Source organism: Xyrauchen texanus, chromosome 8 (genome assembly GCF_025860055.1).
Source record: "Xyrauchen texanus isolate HMW12.3.18 chromosome 8, RBS_HiC_50CHRs, whole genome shotgun sequence".
Classification (NCBI taxonomy): Eukaryota; Metazoa; Chordata; class Actinopteri; order Cypriniformes; family Catostomidae; genus Xyrauchen; species Xyrauchen texanus.
The window spans coordinates 26,125,891-26,152,060 of record NC_068283.1 but is presented as its reverse complement, the minus strand read 5'-3'; the positions used below and the strand labels follow the sequence as shown (position 1 = coordinate 26,152,060).

Below are 26,170 nucleotides of genomic sequence, written 5' to 3'. Positions count from 1 at the left end.
ACAGTTGGGGGTTTCAATACAAACAGCATTATGTTAAATTATACAAATTAAAGATCTTTACAAATCTTTTGGTTTTAAATTTTTTTTTACAAAGTTTAATCATGTTTTAATATCCTTGTAAGTCTATCGAAATAGGTTAATATTGGGTTTATTTTCTGAACATTAGGCCTACCTATGTAAAAAGATTAGTCAATAATTAATTATAAAATTTACAATAAAAGAATAGTTTAAGATCTTTGTTATTGTGATGAAAATAAAGTAAAACATTGTTTTCTTCAATGGAAAAAGTATAATTCGTTTTTCTACACATAAACTGAGAGACATCCTTCAGTATCTTTGAACAAGATGGCAATTCCAAAACAGGTGGGATAATGTTTCTGGTTCATCTTTACAGAATGCACATTCATTATTCATTTCAGTTTGATATTTTATAGTAATATAATCTTTTGTTTGCATGTAAAGTACTATTACTGTTGTTATATATATTTAGGGATTTTGGTAACAATTTACAGAAAGGTTGTATTGGTAAACCTTTGTTAACACAATAGTTAAAATGAACTAACAATAATAAATATTACTTTTACAGCGTCTCAGTTATTGTTAATTCCTACATATACAAATACAGTTCTACAAGAAAATTTGTAAACGTTAACATTAGTTCATGCAATATGAGCTAACATGAAATATTGTTTGATAAATTAGCATTGTAATAAAATACAGATGAATAAATGGTGTAAAAAATAATTGTCCATTGCTAGTTCATTATAAAGCATTTACTTATGTTAATGAATAGAACCGACTAGAATAATAGTTGTATTACCGATTTTTGGAACTATACAATAACTTTATTTGTTGTTTTATCTAATCATTTATTTTATATATTATATTTATAAGTAAATAAATGCTGTAAAAATTAATTGGTCATAGTTCATGATATATAATGCATTTACTAATGTTAATGAATGAACCTGATATGTAGGCCTAATGTGTTATAGATTTTTTTAACTATACAATAACTGTTTATTTATTGTTTTGTCTCATAAATTGTTTGTACAATAATGTAATAAGTTTAAAAATGCTGTAAAAATAACTGTTCATTGATAGTTTACAAAATCTAATACATTTAGATTGACATATTTTTAATTATTATTATTATTATTTATGTCTTGTTGCTGTATTGTATTACTGTACACTGGTAGCTTCGGTCACCAAGACAAATTCCTTGTATGTGTCAGCATACTTGGCAATAAAGCTCTTTCTGATTCTGATTAGCCTAGCCTACTAAAGTTAATGAATAGATCTTTAAAGTGCTACTGATTTTTTTTAACCATATACCAGCTAATTTATTGTTCGAATCTACTCATTTAGTTTATAGATTACATTTATATATATATATAAAAATCTTTATACAGTTACAATTTGTAAATAATTAACAAATTATAGCTAATATAGAATATATATATATTTAAGATTGATAACTTAATAATTTAATTTGTATTTAAAGATATTTGTAAATTAATGCTGAAATACTTCATTAGTCTGATTTGATGATTAATCGTTGTCCCTTTGTTTATTTTGGAATCCATTCTGTATTCTGGGTCTTAGATCTTGTGTTGTGGTTCATGTTTTCTCTCTTGACCCACTGTTGACATCTTTTGTACACTTTTTATTGCTTTTCAATGTTGATGGTAACTAATGCAAAATTACACATAATACATACATTAACATAAAACATGTTTAACTAGTCGCAATGAAAACATAACCGAATATCTATAAATAACAGTCGGCTCCCATTTTCTGTCGAGAACTTTTATTTTGAAATACGCACATTCTTAGATCAAATGCGCTGTGGAGTGGTCGGGCCTGTTTAGGTCTCTCTAAAGTTAGAATTAAAAACCGTTGGGGCAAAGAAACACTTGGGCATGTAGTTGCATATAATGATGAGCATTATCGAGTGATTTGTGGATCTATTGTCGCGTTAGTTTTGTGTCGCAGCAGAGCGCAGTTCGTCGGATTCGCGGAGGGGTTGTTATGACATTCTCTTTGTCTCACGCTGCACAAACACTATAGCATATTTATTGCTGAAAGAAGAGGCTCTTTCAGCAATCCGCACAAACCTAGTTAGTTGACCTAATTCTTTTTCTTCCCTGTCGACCTGATTAAGGCATTGAAACATGTCGTTACACGGCAAACGAAAAGAGATCTACAAATACGAGGCGCCATGGACGGTTTATGCCATGAACTGGAGCGTCCGACCTGACAAACGCTTTCGGTTGGCGCTCGGCAGCTTCGTCGAGGAATATAACAACAAGGTAAATAGATGTTTGACATCAAGAGATACCAGATATTCATTCTTGATGTGTATATGGTGTTCTGTTTTGATATTGCGACTGTTCCAACCATACTGGGACATGGTGTGCGTGGATATTTATAGGAACATATCAAATATTTACATCGTGCATTTTAAAATAATACAGTCCCAGTAAAATGTGCACATTGTACAAAATTATTATACAAATCATTCAAAATGTGTAATGAAAGAGGGTGTGTTGACAAATACGGCCAGAGCTGATCATAGATGCCTAGACGTTATATGTAGTTGGAGATGTAGATAATATATGTATTTATTAAGACATAAATAAAGGTTGTAAATTGATGGTATAATTTGCCTTCTTAAAATTTTTAATTAGCTAATAACTAATTCATAAAATCATTTTTATTTGATACTTGGTAGATTTTTTCTGTGAAATGAAAAGTGGACTGGACAATATTAAATTGACTTTTGTTTTGTTTTGTTTTGTGATGCCCAGGTCCAGCTGGTAGGTCTTGAGGAGGAGAGCTCAGAGTTTGTGTGCAGGAACACCTTTGATCACCCGTACCCCACCACCAAGATCATGTGGATTCCTGACACCAAGGGAGTCTATCCAGACCTACTGGCCACCAGTGGAGATTACCTACGCATATGGAGGGTATGAAGAGGAGACAACCATACATTCACATTAGTTGTTACACATCACATACAGCCCACTACATTGTGAGTAAATCACTCGCCTGTGCGAGTAAAATTTGCATTATGCGACCAAAAAACATTAGCCATTGGCAAGTAAATATTTACATTTCACTCACCAGTGGTAGAGATGTGTAGTGTCGAAGCACCGAGGCCCTTTTACTGAATAAAAAGTAGTTGATTTAGAAGCTGGATTCAGCCTCGTCTTTTCCCTGCACGCTGCCTCATGAGCACAGGAAAAAGCACTTGTGTCTCATTCAGTTGAACTCCGAGCATCTCGAGGAACCGCACCGCGAGCAGCTCTCTTGAAAGCATGTGAAGATGAACCACTTCTCAAGCGCTCTCTGCATGCCGTCTACAGAGGCTCGCGCCAAACTCCCTCGAAAATATAATCAAGGTATAAACGTATTAATTTTGTGAACGCAAAGCGCTCCAGTTTCACTTAACGGCATGTAATGGCTAGGGTTGCAGCGGTATACAACGGTTTGAAAATTTACGGTTATCATACCATGTACGTGTGCTTATCTAAGGTATTGGGAAAAAAATGCAACTGGACGGAGAATCTCACATTTGCGTGCGCATCTCCTTTCCTCCTCGTCTGCCTGTCAGACTCGTCAACATGCGTCTCTCTCTCTCTCACACACACACACACACACACACAAATGCAGCGGAGAAAATGTTAGAGAGAAGTGAGGCGAGGGGGTCTGACATGAGTGTGTGTGTTGTGTGAGTTAAAGCAGTGTTTCTCAACTGGTCTAGTCAGACTGTGTCAAGGACAGCAGGGAAAGAACAATGCCATGGTTCTCCCATTGAAGATATTTCAGCGGCCGCCCAAGTGATAGACTATTTAGGACTGCCGAGGCAGATTTAATGATAATCTTGCAAACAGCTAAAACAAACATGGGCAATTTAAGGCCCGTGGGCTGGACCAGCCCCTCCACATGGTTTAATGTGGCCAGCGGCTCCAAAAAAGCATTTTTTTTTTCCTCATTGGATAATTCAGTTAACTTGCATTGGGATGTCACGTGCCTCCACAAGCGTTTACATGCTCAAGGTTGCCAGATAAGAGACGCAACACCCCCAGTTTGAGATTTATACTTGCGCAAATTGGAAATATTCTGCCTATTGTAATACTTACTTTGTGCAATCTGGTAACCATGCACGCGAGTGCACTTTTTCGGTCTCTCGCTTTCCCCTTTGAACAAACTTAGCGATCTGTAGTGCAATATTCTGCTCAAGGAAAAGTGTTACACGGCTACTCTGTGTCCATTCTTGAGGCTGCTTGTGATGTTTGGTGCTACTAATTTCGCAGGTAAACTTTCAGTGATTAAATTAAATATAAAAGTAGATCTCGGCATCAATGACATGCGAGCAAAAGCAAGCCAGAGACGAATATGTATGTTTTATTTGTGCAGTTTATAAATGTTGAAGTCCCTTCGCACCTGTATGTTAATGTAAATCTTGCAGTAATCATTTATCATATTCATGCAGCCGGTGTTATTCAGTTGTGTGCTGAAAGTCAAACCACCGAGGAGACCCGGATCATGACACTTTTAGCGTGTAAATTGGTAATGTTTTAGAACTCGCCAGCTTTGCAAAAAACATGAAAAGTTCTGTAAATTAAAAAAACATATATAGATTATTAAAACAGACCTCTGATATAGATAGTGTTAAATTTAATCATAAATGAACAGGGAAGTAGAGATAAATATATCTATTTTAAGAGTTAAATATATAGTTTGCACAGCGCGTTAGTGAATGGTGCTGCTCTGTTTACACGCACACTTGCTGCTATTTTTAGCCTTCAGACATTGCGCAACATTTGAGCACTACTTGCGAACAACATCTCAGATGTAAATGCTCAATAGTTCGGTTCACTTATAATATGCATTTAGAATGGCACCAGAGGTGCATTTGACCAGAATTTGAATAAGAAGCAAATTAAACTACTGTGAACTTGCCAACAAACAGACACATTCAGGACTTCCTGGAGAGTTCAGAATGTCAAAATAAAAGCGTGAGGATTTAAAAAGTGCACAATTTAAATCTAATACTATTGTATTTCAAATTAAAAGTCAATAGTATTAATAACAATTTATTATTATTTTCATCATTAGTATTTGTTTACAATTTATAACAATATTTAAGTTGAATGGGTTACAAAAATAACTGTTAGAATGAAAAGTGGAGTGATGTCTTACAACTAAATTGAACAAAAAAGAGAATCCTTTAAAGTCTAGATGTAAGTTGAAAAATTTTGGGGGGGAGAAAAAAAGGGAAAAATAAAACACTGTTTTTTTTTTTTCTACTGAACACTTGAATACTTGAATTACAATTAATTTAATGCTGCTACACTATCCAGTATGCTAGTTAACAATAAAGTGTTTCTTAATAAAATAACATTTATATTGAAATTATTTGTAGTTAGAGGTTTTTGTATCTTTTACAGATTAAAGAGCACACCCAGTTAGTTCCACACAATAATGTAAAGATATTCTAAACTGATTATGCAAAAAAACATCACTGGTATCAGATCGGTATTGGCTGATACTGTGATTTTCCGGTATCTGAATCGGATTGAGAGAGAAAATCCTAGTAATCGGTGCATCCCTAATAATTAATTGTTATATTTGTGAAACACCTAAAACAGACATCTATTTATTGTCAGCCAAATTTCACATTTAAAATCATGACCCCTAATTTTTATTATTAGGTTCCTACCTTGAATTGGTTGAATTGTTTTGATACAATTTGAACAAATTTTAAACAGTGACAACAGCTTGTATCATTATTAAAATTGCAATTTCATGACATCATAAACATTTATAGAATGTGAAATGTTTGTTTTTAAAAAGCAAAAATTTGATTAAAATCATAAAGCAAAATATTTATATAAAAAATTACTATATACTATATTGCATGAATATATATGAAGAGAAACCTTCTCTCAGATTGCTTAATATATTTTACATTATGCTTACATGGTCATTGTCATACGACATTGCATCGCCCTATAACTTAAAGTCAACATGAAACCGTGTTCGGAAACCATTTTACTTCAATAAGTCATGTTTCCAAGGAAAACAAGATATTCTGTGAGGAAAAAATGTAGGACGGAACTTGATTGTATCCATCTGGAATTGATTAGATCATGAATTGAATTTGTATATGAGTGGTGGTTGGAGGGGAGGGGTTAAAAAGATAAGAGGGCTTGGTGATGTTAACTGAAAAGGGAAGTTTTTGCAGAGGAAGTTATGGCATTTGAACATGTATTTTCTTTGGAATGATGTGCATCCATGAATCACTCACAACAAGACCAGTAATGGTTATTAAGAAAGTAAATGGGATCATTTCAGATTTCATGTTGACTTTATATAATTAGGAACCAAAACAACCCAATAAACATGTATTTGATTGAACTGTGTTTCTCTTGCCAGGTTAATGACACAGAGACCCGTCTAGAATGCCTCCTGAATAATAACAAGAACTCTGATTTCTGTGCACCTCTGACCTCTTTTGACTGGAATGAAGTGGACCCCAACCTTCTGGGTAAGAGACTACATAGTCAACCTGTGCATGTTTGTGTATGAGAAAATGCTTTACATGTTCTAATGTTTGTGTGTTTTTGCATACATCTTTAAATGCATGCATCTTTGTCTATGACCATCAGGTTGTCAATGTATATGTGTTTTCTGATTTTAAAGGCACCTCCAGTATTGATACCACCTGCACTATCTGGGGTTTAGAGACAGGACAGGTTCTGGGGAGGGTCAATCTGGTCTCAGGCCATGTCAAAACGCAGTTAATTGCTCATGACAAAGAGGTGAGAATAAAATTTCTATGTTTGATATGTATGTTTGATTGGCTTTTCTGACACACACACACACACACACACACACATGCATATATATACGGTATCTCACAAAAGTGAGTACACCCCTCACATTTTTGTAAATATTTGATTATATCTTTTCACATGACAACACTGAAGAAATGACACTTTGCTACAGTGTAAAGTAGTGAGTGTACAGCTTGTATAACAGTGTCAATTTGCTGTCCCCTTGAAATAACTCAACACACAGCCATTAATGTCTCAACCTCTGGCAACAAAAGTGAGTACACCCCTAAGTGAAAATGTCCAAATTGGGCCCAATTAGCCATTTTCCCTCCCCGGTGTCATGTGACTCGTTAGTGTTACAAGGTTTCAGGTGTGAATGGGGAGAAGGTGTGTCTATCACACTCCCTCATACTGGTCACTGGAAGTTCAACATGGCACCTCATGGCAAAGAACTCTCTGAGGATCTGGAAAAAAAGAATTGTTGATCTACATAAAGCTGGCCTAGGCTATAAGAATATTGCCAAGACCCTGACACTGAGCTGCAGCATGGTGGCCAAGACCATTCAGCGGTTTAACAGGTCAGGTTCCTCTCAGAACAGGCCTCACCATGGTCGACCAAAGCCATCCTCATCCAGAGGTTGTCTTTGGGAAATAGACGTATGAGTGCTGCCAGCATTGCTGCAGAGGTTGAAGGGGTGGGGGGTCAGCCTGTCAGTGCTCAGACCATACGCTGCACACTGCATCAAATTGGTCTGCATGGCTTTCGTCCAAGAAGGAAGCCTCTTCTAATGATGATGTACAAGAAAGCCTGCAAAAAGTTTGCTGAAGACAAGAAGACTAAGGACATGGATTACTAGAACCATGTCCTGTGGTCTGATGAGACCAAGATAAACTTATTTGGTTCAGATGGTGTCAAGCGTGTGTGGCGGCAACCAGGTGAGGAGTACAAAGACAAGCGTGTCTTGCCTACAGTCAAGCATGGTCTTGGGAGTGTCATGGTCTGGGGCTGCATGAGTGCTGTCGGCACTGGGGAGCTACAGTTCATTGAGGGAACCATGAATGCCAACATGTACTGTTACATACTGAAGCAGAGCATGATCCCCTCCCTTCAGAGACTGGGCCGCAGGACAGTATTCCAGCATGATAACGACCCCAAACACACCTCCAAGATGACCACTGCCTTGCTAAAGAAGCTGAGGGTGAAGGTGATGGACTGGCCAAGCATGTCTCCAGACCTAAACCCTATTGAGCATCTGTGATGCATCCTCAAATGGAAGGTGGATGAGCACAAGGTCTCTAACATCCACCAGCTCCGTGATGTCGTCATGGAGGAGTGGAAGAGGACTCCAGTGGCAACCTGTGAAGCTCTGGTGAACTTCATGGCCAAGAGGGTTAAAGCAGCAGTGCTGGACAGTAACGAAGTAAATGTAATTCGTTACTGTACTTAAGTAGCTTTTTTGCGTATCTGTACTTTACTGAAGTATTTAAATTTGGGGAGACTTTTACTTTAACTCCACTACATTTCAAAGTCAAATATCTTTTTACTCTACTACATTTTCAAAATCAGTCGTTCCTTTTTATTTATGAGTGGATAAAAACGTAACTGGTCAAACAAGCCACCAATCACAGTACAGCGCACGCTTTGTTTTGAACTTGCCTTGGCGGCATCTACTAAGCGCGAACCAGGGGTGCGTTTCCCTAAAGCATCGTTAGCCAACTATGGTCGCAAGTTCCGTCGTTATCATCATAGTTCAACGAGTCGGTGTTTCCCGAAACCATCGTTCCAACGAACATTCGCAAACAGCATCGCAGAGTTGTGTGGTTGGAACGACAGCTCTCGACCTGTGGTTAGAAGCAGAGTTTCTTGTTATTATAACATGTGTGCTTAATAAATTATTATCTTGAGCCAAATAAGCAAGATGACATTCAGTACAATCAGTATTTATTTAGAAGACATACAAATGTCCTTTATGTCTTTTCGTTTGTCAATAGATTTAAAGCACCGTTTTTGAAGAGTGCGCATGTGTGAACGTGCACTAGTGCGTAAGAACGAGCCTATGATTGAATCTGGAAATAAAGCAAATAACTGAGAAAAATATGAGAGAGTCCTCAGATGACATGTCCGTAATTTATAGCAAAACATCTAGCATTAATTCGATCGCAAACAGATTCATTAAAAGTAGTTTTTACTCCACCACATGTGTGACATCATTAACCAACGTGGTTGAACAACCAAATTGCGACAATACGGTTTCGGGAAACAGTCGTGACTAGCAAGTTGATTTCTTCAACAGTGCATCGTACTACGGTAGTGGAGCAGCAAGTTACGTTGTTGTACGGGAAACGCACCCCAGAGCCGTTAAATATGAGAGTTGCGAACGGTTGCGACTGTGATCTCTCCGCCGCGCGGTCACTTGATTCATGTAGCTCTCAATAGTTCCAAACAAATTGCGTTGCCAATGATTTTAAGCGGGGCAGAGAGCAACAGCTATTATTGCAGCAATTATCGGTAAATATTGATTATCGGTAAGCATAATGTACATTGCTTATTATGTTGACACTAAAATGACTTGCATATAATAGCATTTTTTTTCTGGGGAGTAGCAGAAACACTGCATTAATACGTTTTTGTGTTTAATTTTGGAGGGAAATTGGCTGCTCCCATAACATAGAATGAATATATATATATATATATATATATATATATATATATATATATATATATATATATATGTATATGTGTGTGTATATATAATATATATATATATATATGTGTGTGTATGTATATGTGTATATATATATATATATATATATATATATTTAATGGCGTTGTGCAGGTTTATGTGAATGTATCATAACATTAGGATGTTAATAATTATGACCATAGACACTCGAGAAAAATATATACAGTAAACACTGTAAATGTATTATACCTTATCGGAACAGTCCCCTTCCCTCCAAAATTAAACGCACCAAAAATGTATTCAATTCAAATATATATATAAATACACTCACCTAAAGGATTATTAGGAACACCTGTTCAATTTCTCATTAATGCAGTTATCTAATCAACCAATCACATGGCAGTTGCTTCAATGCATTTAGGGGTGTGGTCCTGGTCAAGACAATATCCTGAACTCCAAACTGAATGTCAGAATGGGAAAGAAAGGTGATTTAAGCAATTTTGAGCGTGGCATGGTTGTTGGTGCCAAACGGGCCGGTCTGAGTATTTCACAATCTGCTCAGTTACTGGGATTTTCACGCACAACCATTTCTAGGGTTTACAAAGAATGGTGTGAAAAGGGAAAACATCCAGTATGCGGCAGTCCTGTGGGCTGAAAATGCCTTGTTGATGCTAGAGGTCAGAGGAGAATGGGCCGACTGATTCAAGCTGATAGAAGAGCAACTTTGCCTGAAATAACCACTCGTTACAACCAAGGTATGCAGCAAAGCATTTGTGAAGCCACAACACGCACAACCTTGAGGCGGATGGGCTACAACAGCAGAAGACCCCACCGGTACCACTCATCTCCACTACAAATAGGAAAAAGAGGCTACAATTTGCAAGAGCTCACCAAAATTGGACAGTTGAAGACTGGAAAAATGTTACCTGGTCTGATGAGTCTCGATTTCTGTTGAGACATTCAGATGGTAGAGTCAGAATTTGGCGTAAACAGAATGAGAACGTGGATCCATCATGCCTTGTTACCACTGTGCAGGCTGGTGGTGTTGGTGTAATGGTGTGGGGGATGTTTTCTTGGCACACTTTAGGCCCCTTAGTGCCAATTGGGCATCGTTTAAATGCCACGGCCTACCTCAGCATTGTTTCTGACCATGTCCATCCCTTTATGGCCACCATGTACCCATCCTCTGATGGCTACTTCCAGCAGGATAATGCAGCATGTCACAAAGCTCGAATCATTTCAAATTGGTTTCTTGAACATGACCATGAGTTCACTGTACTAAAATGGCCCCCCACAGTCACCAGATCTCAACCCAATAGAGCATCTTTGGGATGTGGTGGAACGGGAGCTTCGTGCCCTGGATGTGCATCCCACAAATCTCCATCAACTGCAAGATGCTATCCTATCAATATGGGCCAACATTTCTAAAGAATGCTTTCAGCACCTTGTTGAATCAATGCCACGTAGAATTAAGGCAGTTCTGAAGGCTGAAAGGGGTCAAACACAGTATTAGTATGGTGTTCCTAATAATCCTTTAGGTGAGTGTGTATATATATATATATATATATATATATATATATATATATATACATCTGACTAATTAATGTCATTTTATTAATAGATTGGTGTGCCAAGAGTGACATTAGTCTTCATGTAGACTGAGTTAAGCAAGAGTCTTGTGACAAATTATAATAGGACATTATGGCCATAAAAAATCATAGTACTTGGATACTTAAGTACAAAAGGCAAATACTTTTGTACTTTTACTCAAGTGAATGTTTAAAGGCAGCACTTCTACTTTTACTTGAGTAATATTTTATCTTGAGTATCTTTACTTTAACTCAAGTACATGGTATGTGTACGTCCACCACTCTAAAGCAGTGCTGGAAAATAATGGTGGCCATTCAAAATATTGACACTTTGGGCCCAATTTGGACATTTCCACTTAGGTGTGTACTCACTTTTGTTGCCAGAGGTTTAGACATTAATGGCTATGTGTTGAGTTATTTTGAGGGGACAGCAAATTTACACTGTTATGCAAGCTGTACACTCACTACTTTACATTGTAGCATTTCTTCAGTGTTTTCACATGAATAGATATCAAATATTTACAAAAATGTGAGGGGTGTACTCACTTTTGTGAGATACTGTGTGTGTGTGTGTGTGTATACATATAAATATATATATATTTATTTGTGTGTGACTTGAGCATTTCTATTGGCTTGCAGGTGTATGATATTGCTTTCAGCCGTGCAGGTGGTGGACGGGATATGTTTGCGTCTGTGGGAGCAGACGGTTCTGTGCGCATGTTTGATCTGCGGCACCTAGAACACAGCACCATCATCTATGAGGACCCTCAACATCACCCGCTGCTGCGTCTCTGCTGGAACAAACAGGACCCCAACTACTTGGCCACTATGGCCATGGATGGCATGGAGGTCTTTCTTTTAATCATTTTCACTTGAGATTTGGTAGATTTGAGTGCTAGAATAAATTTGGCTACTTTTAGTTTATATTTCCTAATGTGTCCCTAACTTTCTCTGAATGCATTCTATATTAAGGTGGTGATTCTGGATGTGCGCGTGCCGTGCACACCAGTGGCTCGGCTCAATAATCATCGTGCTTGTGTAAATGGCATTGCATGGGCTCCCCACTCCTCCTGCCACATATGTACAGCAGGTTAGAGACCAGCCCAGCCACACACACACACACACACACACACATACACACAGGTTTGTTTCACTATGTAAATGAGGACATCTCATAGACCTCCATTTCTTAGCAGGCTAATTATATTTTCTATTCCCTAAACCTAACCCTCACAGAAACCTGTGCACATCAGTAGATTTAAAGCTAAACATGATTTGGCCTAATTTAAAAAAAAAAAAAATTTTACTAGTCAGGCCCACCTAAAATGTCTAGTATGTTTTCAACAAGTTTCTCTATATTAGTGAGGACATTTTAAGAAATGTGGTGAAATATAGTATATATCACAAATATAGTGAAACCTGTACACACACACATTGCATTATTCTTCTCAACTAGTCCTCAAAGTTTCATTTTAAGGCAAACTGCATTAAGGCAGGGTGATAAATTGAATATTCACTATATATTAGCAATGATTTTGCTGGCAAGATCAAATTAAACAAAATTACAATGATTATATTGCAAGTTTCCTGAAGAACATGCCACTTGAATAGATTTGTGATTGTTCCTTTTCTCGCTCGTGAGCATGCAAAAATGCCGTAAATATTAGCAAATTTGATCCATTTTCAAAAGCTTCCAATTTAGAGAATATTTTTAAATTCTGATTCCGTGATTTGTTTGCACCATCACTCAAATTTTTGCAGAAGCCTCAATGGGGCATTTTCATATATTTAAATGTTTTAGTATTTTATATATATACAGAGATCAGCCACAACATTAAAACCACCTGCCTCTTATTGTTTAGGTCACCCTCGTGCTGCCAAAACAGCACCAACCCGCATCTCAGAATAGCATTCTGAGATGCTGTCCTTCTCCCCACAATTGTACAGAGCGGTTATCATAGTAACCATAGACTTTATCAGTTCTAACCAATCCGGCCATTATCGGTTGACCTCTCTCATCAACAAGGCGTTTCCATCTGCAGCACTGCCGCTCACTGGATGTTCTTTGTTTTTGGCACCATTCAGAGTAAATTCTAGAGACTGTTGTGTGTGAAAATCCCAGGAGATCAGCGGTTACAGATAGTGCTGGGTATCGAGTTCGATACATTTTAGGCACCGACCGAATTGCCTTTAAACAATCGAGTATCGAAAAATGTCTTGTCTTTCTTTACCAAATTTCGATACCTAAGGTGTTAATCTCGTCAACATCAGTGATAAGCATGTAGCATGCTAGATGTGCCCAAATCTAAAGGTGCTGGTGATTGGCTGTGTTTAGGCATCAAGGATAAACACTAGTTTCAGAAAATAAGTTCCAGGGTTGAGAAAGAATGTTATAAGTAACATTGCTAACACTGTTCTACATTACAGAGAAATACTAAACCGTAATAATGAGCCTTCAAAATATAATTTCTACAAGCGCACGCACGAAGTGAGCCACAGCGACGCCGGCAAAAGCGGTAATGATTCTGAATGTGTTGGAAAAACCAGCAAGAGACTGAACATTTTGTTCATTTATATAGAGAAATGCACATTCAGGTTAAGCAAAGAGATGATGATCTTAGGATCAATGTTGGTAAGAGAGATCACCAATAGCTGATGCCTTCGATCATGTCATGATGCTATTTGGTTATTTTTCCCATTAATCTATTAAATTATTTTTATTGGACTATTATTATTATAAAATTAATATTACAAATAATTTTCCCATAGACACACATTTGAAGAAACACTCTTTATTATATTATTAAGTACAGATGACAGAAAAGCCATATATGGCTATATATGACACGCTGATACAGAGGCGTGCAGTCTCGTGGAACGCGTGCATCTAAAGATCTCACACTTGAGTATTTCTGTAACTGCAAATCTCCTGGGATTTTCACAAACAACAGTCTCTAGAGTGTAAAGAGAATGGTGCAAAAAACATCCAGCAAGTGACAGTTCTGTCGGCGAAAACGGCTTATTAATGACAGAGGTCAGAGGAGATGGCCAGACTGGTCCAAGCCGACAGGAAGGTGACAGTAACCCAAATAACCATACGTTATCTTCCGATTAAATGTTTTTTATGAGTGCTGCAAATGACCTTTTGCGTTCCGAGCTTTGAGTTCAGTTCACTTTATTTACACAGAACAGTTTATTGTGAACGGAACTCTGCAGCCTGTAAAATAATACAAACTATATCAAATAATACAAAATGTGTAAAATACAAAAACACATTCACCTCGAACCATGATATATATTTCAGTGATCATTATCATTATAATGATTATTTTTACATTTATAATAGTTTTTATGTCTTCATTTGTATAAGTAATTTTCCGCCAGCATGTTTAGACGGATTCTTGCCTGACGGTAAATGGAAAGGTAGTTACGTATATATACTGAAAAAGCTAATAAAAAATTATAAAGTGATAAAATATAAATATATATATATATATATATATATATATATATATATATATATATATTATACACACTTTTATCACTTTATTTTTCAATATATTTGCTTTTTGGTCTGTAATGTAGAAATGTATTTGATTTAAGTTTTTAGTTTTTTAAATAAATTTAATTTTCAATGCAAAATCAATAAAGCAAGAATATTCACTAATCCATCAGCCCTGAGGTTTCCGATGTAATTGTATATATATATATATATTGTGAAGGAGGGAACTAAACAAATTAATTCACACACATGATATATTTTCCTGGATAACGGAATACCCAACGGGTAGAGAATGCACGAATGAAGCTTGAGAGATGTTCACAACTGTTGTAAAGCCATCTTTCAAAAAGTTGAACAACACATTTTAACTTGAACTTTATTTGAACTTTTAGTTCAAATAAATACAAAATAATGTTCAAAGTTTGAAATCAAGGTGTTTTGCTTTATTGTGTAAGCTTAACCCTAAACATGTTTACCGAAAATTATCCCATAGTACCACCTAGTGTCCAACCAGCAGTAATACCAGCGTTCGTCATTTTCCTGCTGAGTTTTTTTAACCGGTATCGAAGTCAAGGTATCGATATTGATATCAAATTTTTTTAACGATACCCAGCCCTAGTTACAGAAAACTCAAACCAGCCCGTCTGGTATCAACAATAGTGCAACGGTCCAAATAACTGGGATCACATTTTTTCCCCATTCTGATGGTTGATGTGAACATTAACACAAGCTCCTGACCCGTATATGCATGATTGTATGCACTGCACTGCAGCCACACAATTGGCTGATTAGATAAATGCATGGATGTTTGTTGGTGACAGACGGGCTGGTTTGAGTATTTCTGTAACTGCTGATCTCCTGAGATCTTCACACACAACAGTCTCTAGAATTCACTCAGAATGGTGTCAAAAATAAAAACATCCACTGAGCAGAAGTTCAGTGGACGGAAATGCCTTGTTGATGAGAGTCCAACAGAGAATATTCAGACTGGTTTGAACTGACAAAGTCTACGGTAACTCAGATAACTGGTCTGTACAATTGTGGTGAGAAGAATAGCATATTAGAATGCTATTCTAAGTTGCGGGGTGGCCCTGTTTTGGCGGCACGGAGGGATCTACAAATATTAGGCAGGTGGTTTTAATGTTGTGGCTGATCGGTGTATATACACTCACAGGCCAATTTATTAGGAACACCTGTACATCTAATTATTCATGCGATTTATCTAATCAGCCAATCGTGTGGCAGCAGTGTAATGTATAAAATCATCAGATATGGGTCAGGAGCTGCAGTTAATGTTCACATCAACCATCAAAATTGTGACCATGGCATAATTGTTGGTACCAGACCGGTTGGTTTTAGTATTTCTCAAACTGCTGATCTCCTGGGATTTTCATGCACAACAGTCTCTAGAGTGTATAGAGAATGGTGCAAAAAACAACTAGTGAACAGCAGTTCTGTGGAAGAAAACGCATTGTTGATGAGAGAGGTCAACAGAAGATGGCCAGACTTGTTCAAGCTAACAGAAGAGCTACGGTAGGACTGCCCCCTGACAGTTGACCAAAACGTTAGTCATGAGAAGAGTCTTGGTCGACCAAGTTTTGATTGGTCACAAAAAAAAGAAACTCCACAGGAAACCAACGAACCCTGATATTACTGCTGGTGGACACTAGGTGGTACTAGGGGATAATTTTCAATAAACATGGTTAGGGTTAAACCTACACAATAAAGCAAGACACCTTGATTTCAAACTTTGAACTTTATTTTTTATTTATTTTAACTAAAAATTCTAATGTATCTGGAAAAAATTAAGTGCAATTAAAATGTGTAGTTCAACTTTTTGAAAGATGGTTTTATAATAGTTGTCAACATCTCTCTGGCAAAGAACCTCATCCGTGCATTCTATACCGGTCGGGTATTTAGGTGTCTGGGAAAATACATTGTGTGTGAATAAATTAATTTTGTTCCCTCCTTCACGAGATATATATAACTCAATATCCAATTACATCGGCAACCTGAGGGTTTCAAGTATATTCCTTGCCCCACTGAGATTTAATTCAGATTGCAATAGTTTTAGTTATTCCTGTTAGAAAAAAGTTAACTGTTGCTCTAATTGCACTAATTTTACTGTAAGATGAGGAGGAGGGATAGAGGAGGAAAGGTGGAATGTGGAGGGAGGGGAGGGAAAGAAGGTGGGGTAGAGAGATTGTGTGTATGTGGTAATTTGGATGTGTGTATTACTGAGAGTTGATTAAGAATGCACAAGTTTTAGATATTCCTGTTAGAAAAACTTTTGTGTTACTCAAATTGCACTAATTTTACTGTAAAATTATTTTATGTTGAACTGCTAAACTTTAGGCTGCACAATGTTTTGATATTCCTCCTGAAAGTGACTTGAATTTTACATTTGTTTCATTTATTTTGTTGTTGGATTGCTACATGTAGATTGCATTTTCCTTTTACTCGAATTTAACAAGTTCTTAAAATCACTCAAATAAAGTATTAAAGTATTCTACATGTAGCAATCAAACAACAAAATAAATGAAACAAATGTCAAGTCACTTTCAGGAGGAATATCAAAACATTGTGCAACCTTGTGTTTAGCAGTCCAAAATAAAATTAATGTTGGACTGTAAAATGGAGATTACCAGTTAAGACGGGGCTATTTCTACTGCAGAATATAAATCATGGTTTGGTGTGAACATGTCTTTGTATTATTTTATGATTTGATCACAGATGTATAGGCTGAAGATTTGTGGTCACAATAAACTGCTCTGTGGAAATAAAGAGAACTGAACTAAAACCATTTTCTGATGCCCCCCAATAAATAAATATATATTATTAAATGAATATCATAAATGTGCGACTAGTGGACTAATGGCTTAAATTATCGCCTACCAGTCGACTAGGGAAATCTTTGGTCAGGGGCAGCCCTAGGCTACAGTAACTCAGATAACCACTCTGAAATTGTAGTGAGCAGAATAGCATCTCAGAATGCACACCATGTCAAACCTTGAGGCAGATGGTTTCCACTTCTGTTAGCCAAGAACTGAAAGCTGAGGCTGCAGTGGGCCTATCATTTGTGTACCTCAGCAGGAATCCAGATTTGTCAGACCAGGTGATGTTTTTCCCAATCATGTACTGTCCAGTTTTGGTGAGCCTGTGCCCACTGCAGCCTCAGTTTCCTGTTCTAAGCTGACAGTAGTGGTACCCAGAAGGGTCTTCAGCTGCTGTAGCCCATCCACCTCAATGTTTGACGTGTTTTATATTCAGAAATTCTTTTCTGCATAGAGCTATTGTAACGTATGGTTATTTGGGTTACTGTCACCTTCCTGTCGGCTTGGACCAGTCTGGCCATCTCCTCTGACCTCTGTCATTAATAAGCCGTTTTCGCCCACAGAACTGTCACTTGCTGGATGTTTTTTGCACCATTCTCTTTACACTCTAGAGACTGTTGTGTGTGAACATCCCAGGAGATTTGCAGTTACAGAAATACTCAAACCAGCACGTCTGGCACCAACAGTCATGCCGTGGTATAAATCACTGAGATCAAATTTTTTCCAAATTCTGATGGTTAATGTGAACATTAACTGAAGCTCCTGACCTGTATCCGCATGATTGTATACATTATAATGCTGCCAAATGATTGGCTGATTAGATAAAAGCATGAATAAGTAGATGTACAGGTGTACCTAATAAAGTGGTGTGTGTGTGTGTGTGTGTACACATACATGCATACAGTTGAAGTCAGAAGTTTACATAAACTTAGGCTGAAGTCACTAAAACTCCATTGTTTTAACCACTCCACAGATTTCATATTAGCAAACTAGTTTTGGCAAGTCGTTTAGGACATCTACTTTGTGCATGACACAAGTCATTTTTCCAACAATTGTTTACAGAGAGATTGTTTAACATTTAATTGACTATATCACAGTTCCAGTGAGTCAGAAATTTACATACACCAAGTTGCCTAAGCAGCAGAAAATGATGTCATGCCTTTACGCATTTAGCCAATTAGCTTCTGATAGGCTATTTGGAGTCAGTTGGAGGTGTACCTGTGGATGTATTTTAAGGCCTACCTTCAAACTCAGTGCCTCTGCTTGGCCTCATGGAAAAATCAAAAGAAATCAGCAGAAGACTTCAGAATAAAGTATTGTGGACCTCCACAAGTCTGGTTCATCCTTGGGAGCAATTTCCAAATGCCTGAAGGTATCACGTTCATCTGTACAAACAATAGTATGCAAGTATAAACACCATGGGCCACGCAACCAACATACCGCTCAGGAAGGAGACGTATTCTGTCTCCTAGAGATGAAAGTAGTTTGGTGTGAAAAGTGTAAATAAATCCTAGAGCAACATAAAAGGACCTTGTGAAGATGCTGGAGGAAACAGGTAGACAAGTATCTATATCCACAGTAAACCCAGTCCTATATCAACATAACCTGAAAGGCTGCTCAGCAAGGAAGAAGCCAATATTCCAAAACCACCATAAAAAAGGCTACAGTTTGCAAGTGCACATGGTAATTTTTGGAGAAATGTCCTCTCATCTAATGAAACAAAAATGTATCTTTGGCTATAATGACCATTGTTATGTTTGGAGGAAAAAGGGTGAGGCTTGCAAGCTGAAGAACACTAACCCAACCGTGAAGCATGGTGGTGGCAGCAGCATGTTGTGGGGGTGTTTTGCTGTAGGAGGGACTGGTGCACTTCACAAAATAGATGGCATCATGTGGAGGAAACATTATGTGGATATATTGAAGCAACATCTCAAGACATCAGACAGGAAGTCAAAGCTCTTGTTGCAAATGGGTCTTCCAAATGGACAATGAGGCTACCCAAAATGTTTTGCCCAAGTTTAATAATTTAAAGGCAATGATACCAAATACTAGCAAAGTGTATATAAACTTTTGACCCACTGGGAATGTGATGAAAGAAATAAAAGCTGAAATAAATAATTCTCTCTACTATTATTCTTACATTTCAATCATAAAATAAAGTAGTGATACTAACTGACCAAAGATAGGGAATGTTTTGTACCATTAAATGAGTTTAAATGTATTTGGCTAAGCTGTATGTAAACTTCTGACTTCATCTGTGTGTATATGTGTATGTAAATATTTCTGTTTATAGCTATGTTTTGATATGTTGGTCCAAATACATGAAAATTATAAAATATTCTGCTTTGATCATTTAGTGAAAGACATTGTGGAAAACATACTAGATTGTTGCTGTGTTTAGATCTGGCATTAAACATTTTGAATCTACTTTGCAACAATGGCTATTTGGTGAATTAGGCTTTGAAAAGAGAAAATCACCTTTTTATAATCCATTTCATAGCACATACATAAATATTGAATATCAGATAAAGGCTGAAAAATATAGATTTGTTTTTTATACCACCCAGACCTAATATCAGTGTTCTCACAGTCATGTAAAACATGAAAAAATCTGAGAATTTTTAAACTGATGACATCTTAAAAGTCATTGAAAAATCATGGAAATGTCTATAGTGTATACATATTTCTAGTTTGAATTGGCTCTAAAAATATAGTATCAGCTAGTTAATGCTCTTGTATTGAGTAAAACTTGCTTCAAGACATTATGTCTGATGTTTTAGTGAATCATTCTTTTGTGTCTGCTCTTGTAAATGAAATGGTCTGTTTCACAATTTCAGTCTGAAACATTTGATAGTGTATCGGTCTGAATCAGAATAGTTCTTTGAAATCTGTATCCAGAAACAAATGCCTGGAAAGGTCATGGATCTTCATAGTTCAAAAATGGTGGGAACCTTGTAATATGCATCGGTGTAAGACTGGCAGCCGTGACAGTGCTGTTTCATACAAGTCTTCTTTACCTGGCCCCCCTCTCTTTAACTCCCACTGTAGCGGACGATCACCAGGCTCTGATCTGGGACATTCAGCAGATGCCACGGGCTATCGAGGACCCCATCTTAGCCTACACAGCCGAGGGAGAGATCAACAATGTGCAGTGGGCCTCCACTCAGCCCGACTGGATCGCCATATGCTACAACAACTGTCTGGAGATCCTGCGGGTGTAGTGCTGTTCCTGAAAGCCCCTGTATGCTGAGCTCAGGGCTGATCACAGAAGAGTCTTGAAGAGGGAGCAGAGACTTGTTTTCTAATGTTCCTGAGGTCTATAGGTTTCAATGGGGAGGGGAGATGAGATGACTGGGCCAATGGGAACAGTAGTCTGAACATTGTGTGTGGATCTTTTGTCTGAGAGAATGAGGCTGTGTGAATGAGTAACTGTAGGTTTGCACAATATATCATATTGGTCTGTTTTCCTACTTGCTGATGTCCCAGAGTCCTCATATTGGGATCTTAAAGAAAACTGTAATTTACTATTATTGTAAGGCGATTTGTGTAGGGAGAGGTTGTATGTTTGTTTATTCAGTTAGACAGTTTTAGACTATTTTTTAAGTAGGCAAGCAAAATTGTACAGGTACACAGTTGCCAAGATGGACTTCTACTGCAAAACAATGCTTCGGTTGCAGTTCCTTACTTAGATTTGTACAGTTTTAAAGGTCCTCTAAACTGCAGATTATCAGATATCTGAATTTATATCAAGCATACATTTATTTCAAATATTCTTCATTTCAGAAAGGTGCGATTTTTATATATCCCCGGAAAATGTTAAAAAAAATAGCTGGTTTAGATTGAACTGTTAACTGTTACAGAGAGAAAAAAAAATGTAAGCTATCATAAAGCACTGCAAAACCTTCATAATAGCTCAATCCCTCATACTCACATTAGTTAGTCTGAGAAAATGTCTAATTCATTTTGAAGATAAATTACTATATCACTAATTGTAAGAAGAGACCCGCTTGTATTTCCCCATGTTATTTTTCAAAAAAAGTCAGTTCCCTTTCAGCATGCTTGTGCTCAAAGTGAAATGTGTACTTTATACATATATAAATATGATGTACAAGGTAGGACATAAGTGTCACTTTTTCAGAATAATTTTGCAAGTCATTTGGTCTGTTCATATGTTCTGTCATGCAAATATGTAGTAGTAATGCCACTATTTTTGGTCTGGACTGAAATCAAAAGTGAATTTGCGAGGCTATGTGAGATTATTTATCCTCAACTCGCACTATTAGATGGGGTGTTTATATGTAAGTAGTTCTCTGTGTGTCAAGCCATAATGCTTTTCTATTAATAAACTCTTGTTCTTTCATAAAGCTTCCACTGAGAATTCATTTTAAAGCATCACAGAAAGGCCAGACAATGTCTTAAACCCATATAGACAGAATCTTTTGCTAAAATCCATGAGATTCCGGAATCGATAAAATATACATGGACGGTGTGAGCCTACCTGTTACTTCAGAAAACAAATCTGTACAAAATTGGTACTCTGTTATAAATAACATTTAATCTAAAAAAAATATATATAAATAATATTGTGTGCTTTTAGAAACCTTTACTGTCCAATAAAGGGTTTCAATCATTTTACATACATTCATGTGCTTTCATTGTAGAGGTGAACATTGAATTTACACTGATTTCAACTCAAGTCCTTGTCTTCAATCAAAATGTGAAGAATTCAAAGGAATATCCTCTCAAGTATCTTGACTTCCTTGTCTTTCACATACAGTGATCCTACTTCCATTAGTTCACACACCCATTGGAGCATATGCAACACACACACCTCACTTATCAGTTCACAAAGTGGATAAATAAACCATTTAAATTGAGAAATATCATTTCATGATCTCGAAATTCATGTCCATTTGCTTACTATTAATCCAACAGACAAATTAAAAAAAATAATTGCCAGTCATATAGTCACCTGATGTAGTATTACATTAGATTTGGGTCAAATATCTAACATGACACAAAAATATATAATAGTATAAGTAGTATTTTACTTAAAAAAAAAAAAAAAAAAAAATCTATAGATTAAAACGAATAAGTCCTGCACTTTTGCAATACCAATACACAAGAAATGTATTATACTCTGAAAACAGCCCAGACAATGTTTCATCTGTCTAGGTGTGAAATGTCCTCATCTCAGTGATGGCACTGCCTCAGAAGGTCTATCCTCTAAATCTCTGCCAGCGTAAGACATGAGGTTTACTACGTAAAAATAACTAAAACAAATCTTAAAATCTCAAACCTGACTTCCAGATAATAATTTAAAATGATCATTGCAGAACATGATGGTGAAAATAGTCACTCAGATCACAATGTGATTTTCTTTGACCCCAGGATTTCTTGTCTTAGAAATATTAATAGGCGTTTTTTTTTTTTTTCGCCTATTGTAGTCGTACAAAAGCCGAGATTTATTGCATCAGAGGAAACATCCAGCTCTTAATAAGAATGGATATGAAACAAAATACAAAAAACAGAGAAATGTATAACAACCATTATGAATTCATTTTCTCAATTGGACACCCTTTTACCTAATGTATGTCAACACAAGTAACATGAGTATATTTTTTCAGTTCGAGCAAGCATAGATTCTATTCAAGTGCAATATTGAGCTGTCTGAAAAACGGAAACCATGAAAATGTGGTAAATATGCATCTTAGGATGGTTGTGCTCTTTTAGAGCTCAAACATAATGCAGTCGAACACCCAGAATTCTGTTTTTGGCCTCTAGCTGCCATGTAAGACTGGATCAGACACATGCCTTTGGATTTCTGGTGATTCCTCCAGTATGTTTGGACTTTCCAGACTGTTTGGGAGGGAGGGGAATCGTGGGCTTCTACACAGCAGTCCAAGGAGCTCTTGATGAGTCTCCTGAGGGGGACTCAGTCCCGTGGGCACAGCCAGCTCCGTCTCTGGGGACATGGACATGGTGTCATTTGAGGCTATTGTCAGATGGATGCCACTGGACAGAGAGTCACGAGACTTGTATTTGAAGCTGTCCATGTCAGGGCTCTGTGTAATGTGAAAAACAGCTCAGATTCAATACTGACTTTAGGATGACTGCATTAGACATGCAACAGTTGCACTCACTACAAAGTTGGTGTTGGAAGATGACTAGCCAGTGTCCACCTGATCATGTAAAAACAAAGAGATCTACTCAGAATCTCAGAAGCAGTTCAATGCTAGATAGTGCTTTCAGGGTCGATTATAAACTTAAGGTGATCCTATGGTCAAGGGTTCATTATAGTCCAAAAAACAAAAACCGGATAACCATGGCACTTTATTAATTAAAAAGCCTTTATGGGGGCCTGGGTACCTCAGCAAGTAAAGACGCTGACTACCACCCCTGGAGTCGCAAGTTCGAATCCAGGGCATGCTGAGTGACTCCAGCAGGTCTCCTTAGCAACCAAATTGGCCCGGTTGCTAGGGAGGGTAAAGTCACAGGGGGTAACCTCCTCATAGTCACTTTAATGTGTGGTTCTCGCTCTCGGTGGGGCACGTGGTGAGTTGTGTGTGGATGCCGCAGAGAATTGCGTGAAGCCTCCATGCATGCTACATCTCTGCGGTAACGCGCTCAACAAGCCACATGATAAGATGTGCGGATTGACGATCTAAAATGCGGAGGCAATTGTGATACGTCCTCTGCCACCCGGATTGAGGCGAGTCACTATGCTACCATGAGGATTTAGAGCACATTGGGAATTGGGCATTCCAAATTGGGGAGAAAAGTCTTCCTCATGAAGAGTAACCTGTTGACAGTAAGCTCAGTTGACAGCATTTGTGGCATAATGTTGATTACCACAAAAATCTAGTTTACAGTGAGGCGTTGTATTAAATAAAGAAATCACAACATCATAGTAAATGTGTTATGAAATGTTTTGAGCAATTCTGCTTACTTACACTAATGTTATCTGATGTGTAATCATCAAGTGACTGATAATCATTTACCTCAATTCTGATTCACAGTACAATTTTATTTTAAAAAACATGTCAATTCAACTAATAAATCTGACAAAAATGGTGTCATAAATTGTGCTTCCCAGCTAATGTGCATTTGCTTTCTAGAGAAATAATAGCCACTGCCTTTATTTAAATGGTGACAGAGGGAAACCAGCTGCCACACTGATTAGAGGTAGACCAATATATCGGTTTTACTGATTAATCTGTGCCGATAGTGGGTTTTTGGATCGTTATCTGCAAATATCTAAGGCGATAGTTGCTGATAATTTTTTCATAATTTCGTAATTTAAAAATAAGAGTCCCCGTGCTTGTTTATACTTAAATGTCCTACTTTATCTTAATTGTTCTGATTATTCTGGGGATTTTGGTTGAACAATAAACGGCATCTGGTATTTTATTTGTTTAGTTCTCTTTGTCTATGGCCATTATTATATGGAAAGAATAAGATTTGTTTTTGACATTCTATAAATACATTTTTTAAAACTATCGGCCAATTAATTCGTTATTTCCCACCACCTTAGTTATCGTATCGGCAAAATCCAATATCGGTCGACCTCTAACATTGGGCATTCTAATTTCTCCAATTAATTTTTTTTTTTAAAAAAGTGGTCCATCTTGTCTTCCTTTGATTGTTTTCATATTCCACACCATTTTTGATCTAATGTACAGTTTACAAGTGCACAAACAAGTCCGTGCCTTATTACATAATATCAAACACTTTTACACTCATCCTACCTGACATCACAACCTACCTTACCAGTAGATGATGGCCTGTCAGGGATCTGTACAGAGGGCCTGATGTTTTGGACTGCTGTAGTGTACAGGCTTGTGGGGTGAGCTGGATGGGCTGTGAGCGGTTCAGGGGAAACTGCACTGTAGGCAGGGGGCACTGGAGCCATCTGCCTCTGCAGCAACTGCAGAATCACATTTATATCAGTTGTCATCCTGGTCTCCATTCTGGAGAGAGAGAGATAGAGAGAGAGAGGTTGTAGGAGAAATCGTCCTGGTTACTTTCGTAACCTCCATTCCCTAATAGAGGGAACGAGATGTGTCGATGTAGTGACACTAGGGGTTACCCTTAGGAGCCCCAAACACCTCTGATCTTTGAGAAAAGGCAAATGGGAATTGGCATGCCACTTCCTCGGACATACAGGTATAAAAGGAACTGGCTTGCAACCACTCATTCAGGTTTTGTGCTGAGGAGCCGAGGCAAGGTCCCGGCCATTTCAGCGGGTAGTTCAGTGTTGTGGCAGGAGGGACACAACGTCTCGTTCCATCCATCAGGGAACGGAGGTTACGAAAGTAACCAGGACGTTCCCCATCTGTCACTCACTCGACATTGTGTTGATGTAGTGACACTAGGGGTCTGTATACAAAATGCCACAACTAGCTGGACTGTGTTACGTGGACTGGCGGTGCGAGACAGGCTCTTACGAGCGTTGTATGATCCCCTGAACCACAAGGACAAGTTGACTGCACAAAAATGGGGACCGGCCTCTTCTCTTTATTTCTCCACAAAAGAAATAAAAATCATTCAGCTGGGGGCCATTTAGCATCCGCTTCGTTTGGGGGAGGGGGGGGGGGGCACCGCAGAGACCACACGCTGCCCGAAGGGGAGGAAATTGTGTGGAAATACATCAAATGGTCTTGTCGGCAGTGTCTCATGTGGAGAAGTCCCAGTGGTAGGTTCTACCCAGAGGGGG

The 26,170-nt window shown here is 37.6% G+C and overlaps 2 protein-coding genes across 5 annotated transcripts in view; one reads left to right on the top strand and one right to left on the bottom strand.

The window, feature by feature from the left end:
- Positions 1-1,831: 1,831 nt before the first annotated feature.
- dcaf7 (ddb1 and cul4 associated factor 7) lies at positions 1,832-21,794 on the top strand. Of its 2 annotated transcripts, none has more exons than XM_052131860.1 (7): positions 1,832-2,312; positions 2,811-2,969; positions 6,445-6,556; positions 6,712-6,830; positions 11,758-11,967; positions 12,091-12,208; positions 20,500-21,794. In XM_052131860.1, exons 1-7 carry the CDS (start codon positions 2,175-2,177, stop codon positions 20,673-20,675), a joined length of 1,032 nt encoding a protein of 343 aa, XP_051987820.1. In that variant the 5' UTR covers positions 1,832-2,174; the 3' UTR covers positions 20,676-21,794. The 2 variants fall into 2 exon arrangements, with proteins under 2 accessions (XP_051987820.1, XP_051987821.1); XM_052131861.1 differs by having other exon boundaries at positions 20,503-21,792.
- Positions 21,795-22,007: 213 nt separating this feature from the next.
- Positions 22,008-26,170, bottom strand: part of kcnh6a (potassium voltage-gated channel, subfamily H (eag-related), member 6a) — a 53,361-nt gene continuing 49,198 nt past the window's right edge. For 2 of the 3 annotated variants that reach the window (XM_052131843.1, XM_052131844.1), the window contains 2 exons: positions 25,220-25,424; positions 22,008-23,519 (listed from right to left, as the gene is read on the bottom strand). In XM_052131843.1, the coding sequence (XP_051987803.1) occupies positions 23,235-23,519; positions 25,220-25,424 (490 nt within the window). In that variant the 3' untranslated portion in view covers positions 22,008-23,234. The remainder of the gene's footprint in view (positions 23,520-25,219; positions 25,425-26,170) is intronic. The other variant, XM_052131845.1, reaches the window with a different exon arrangement.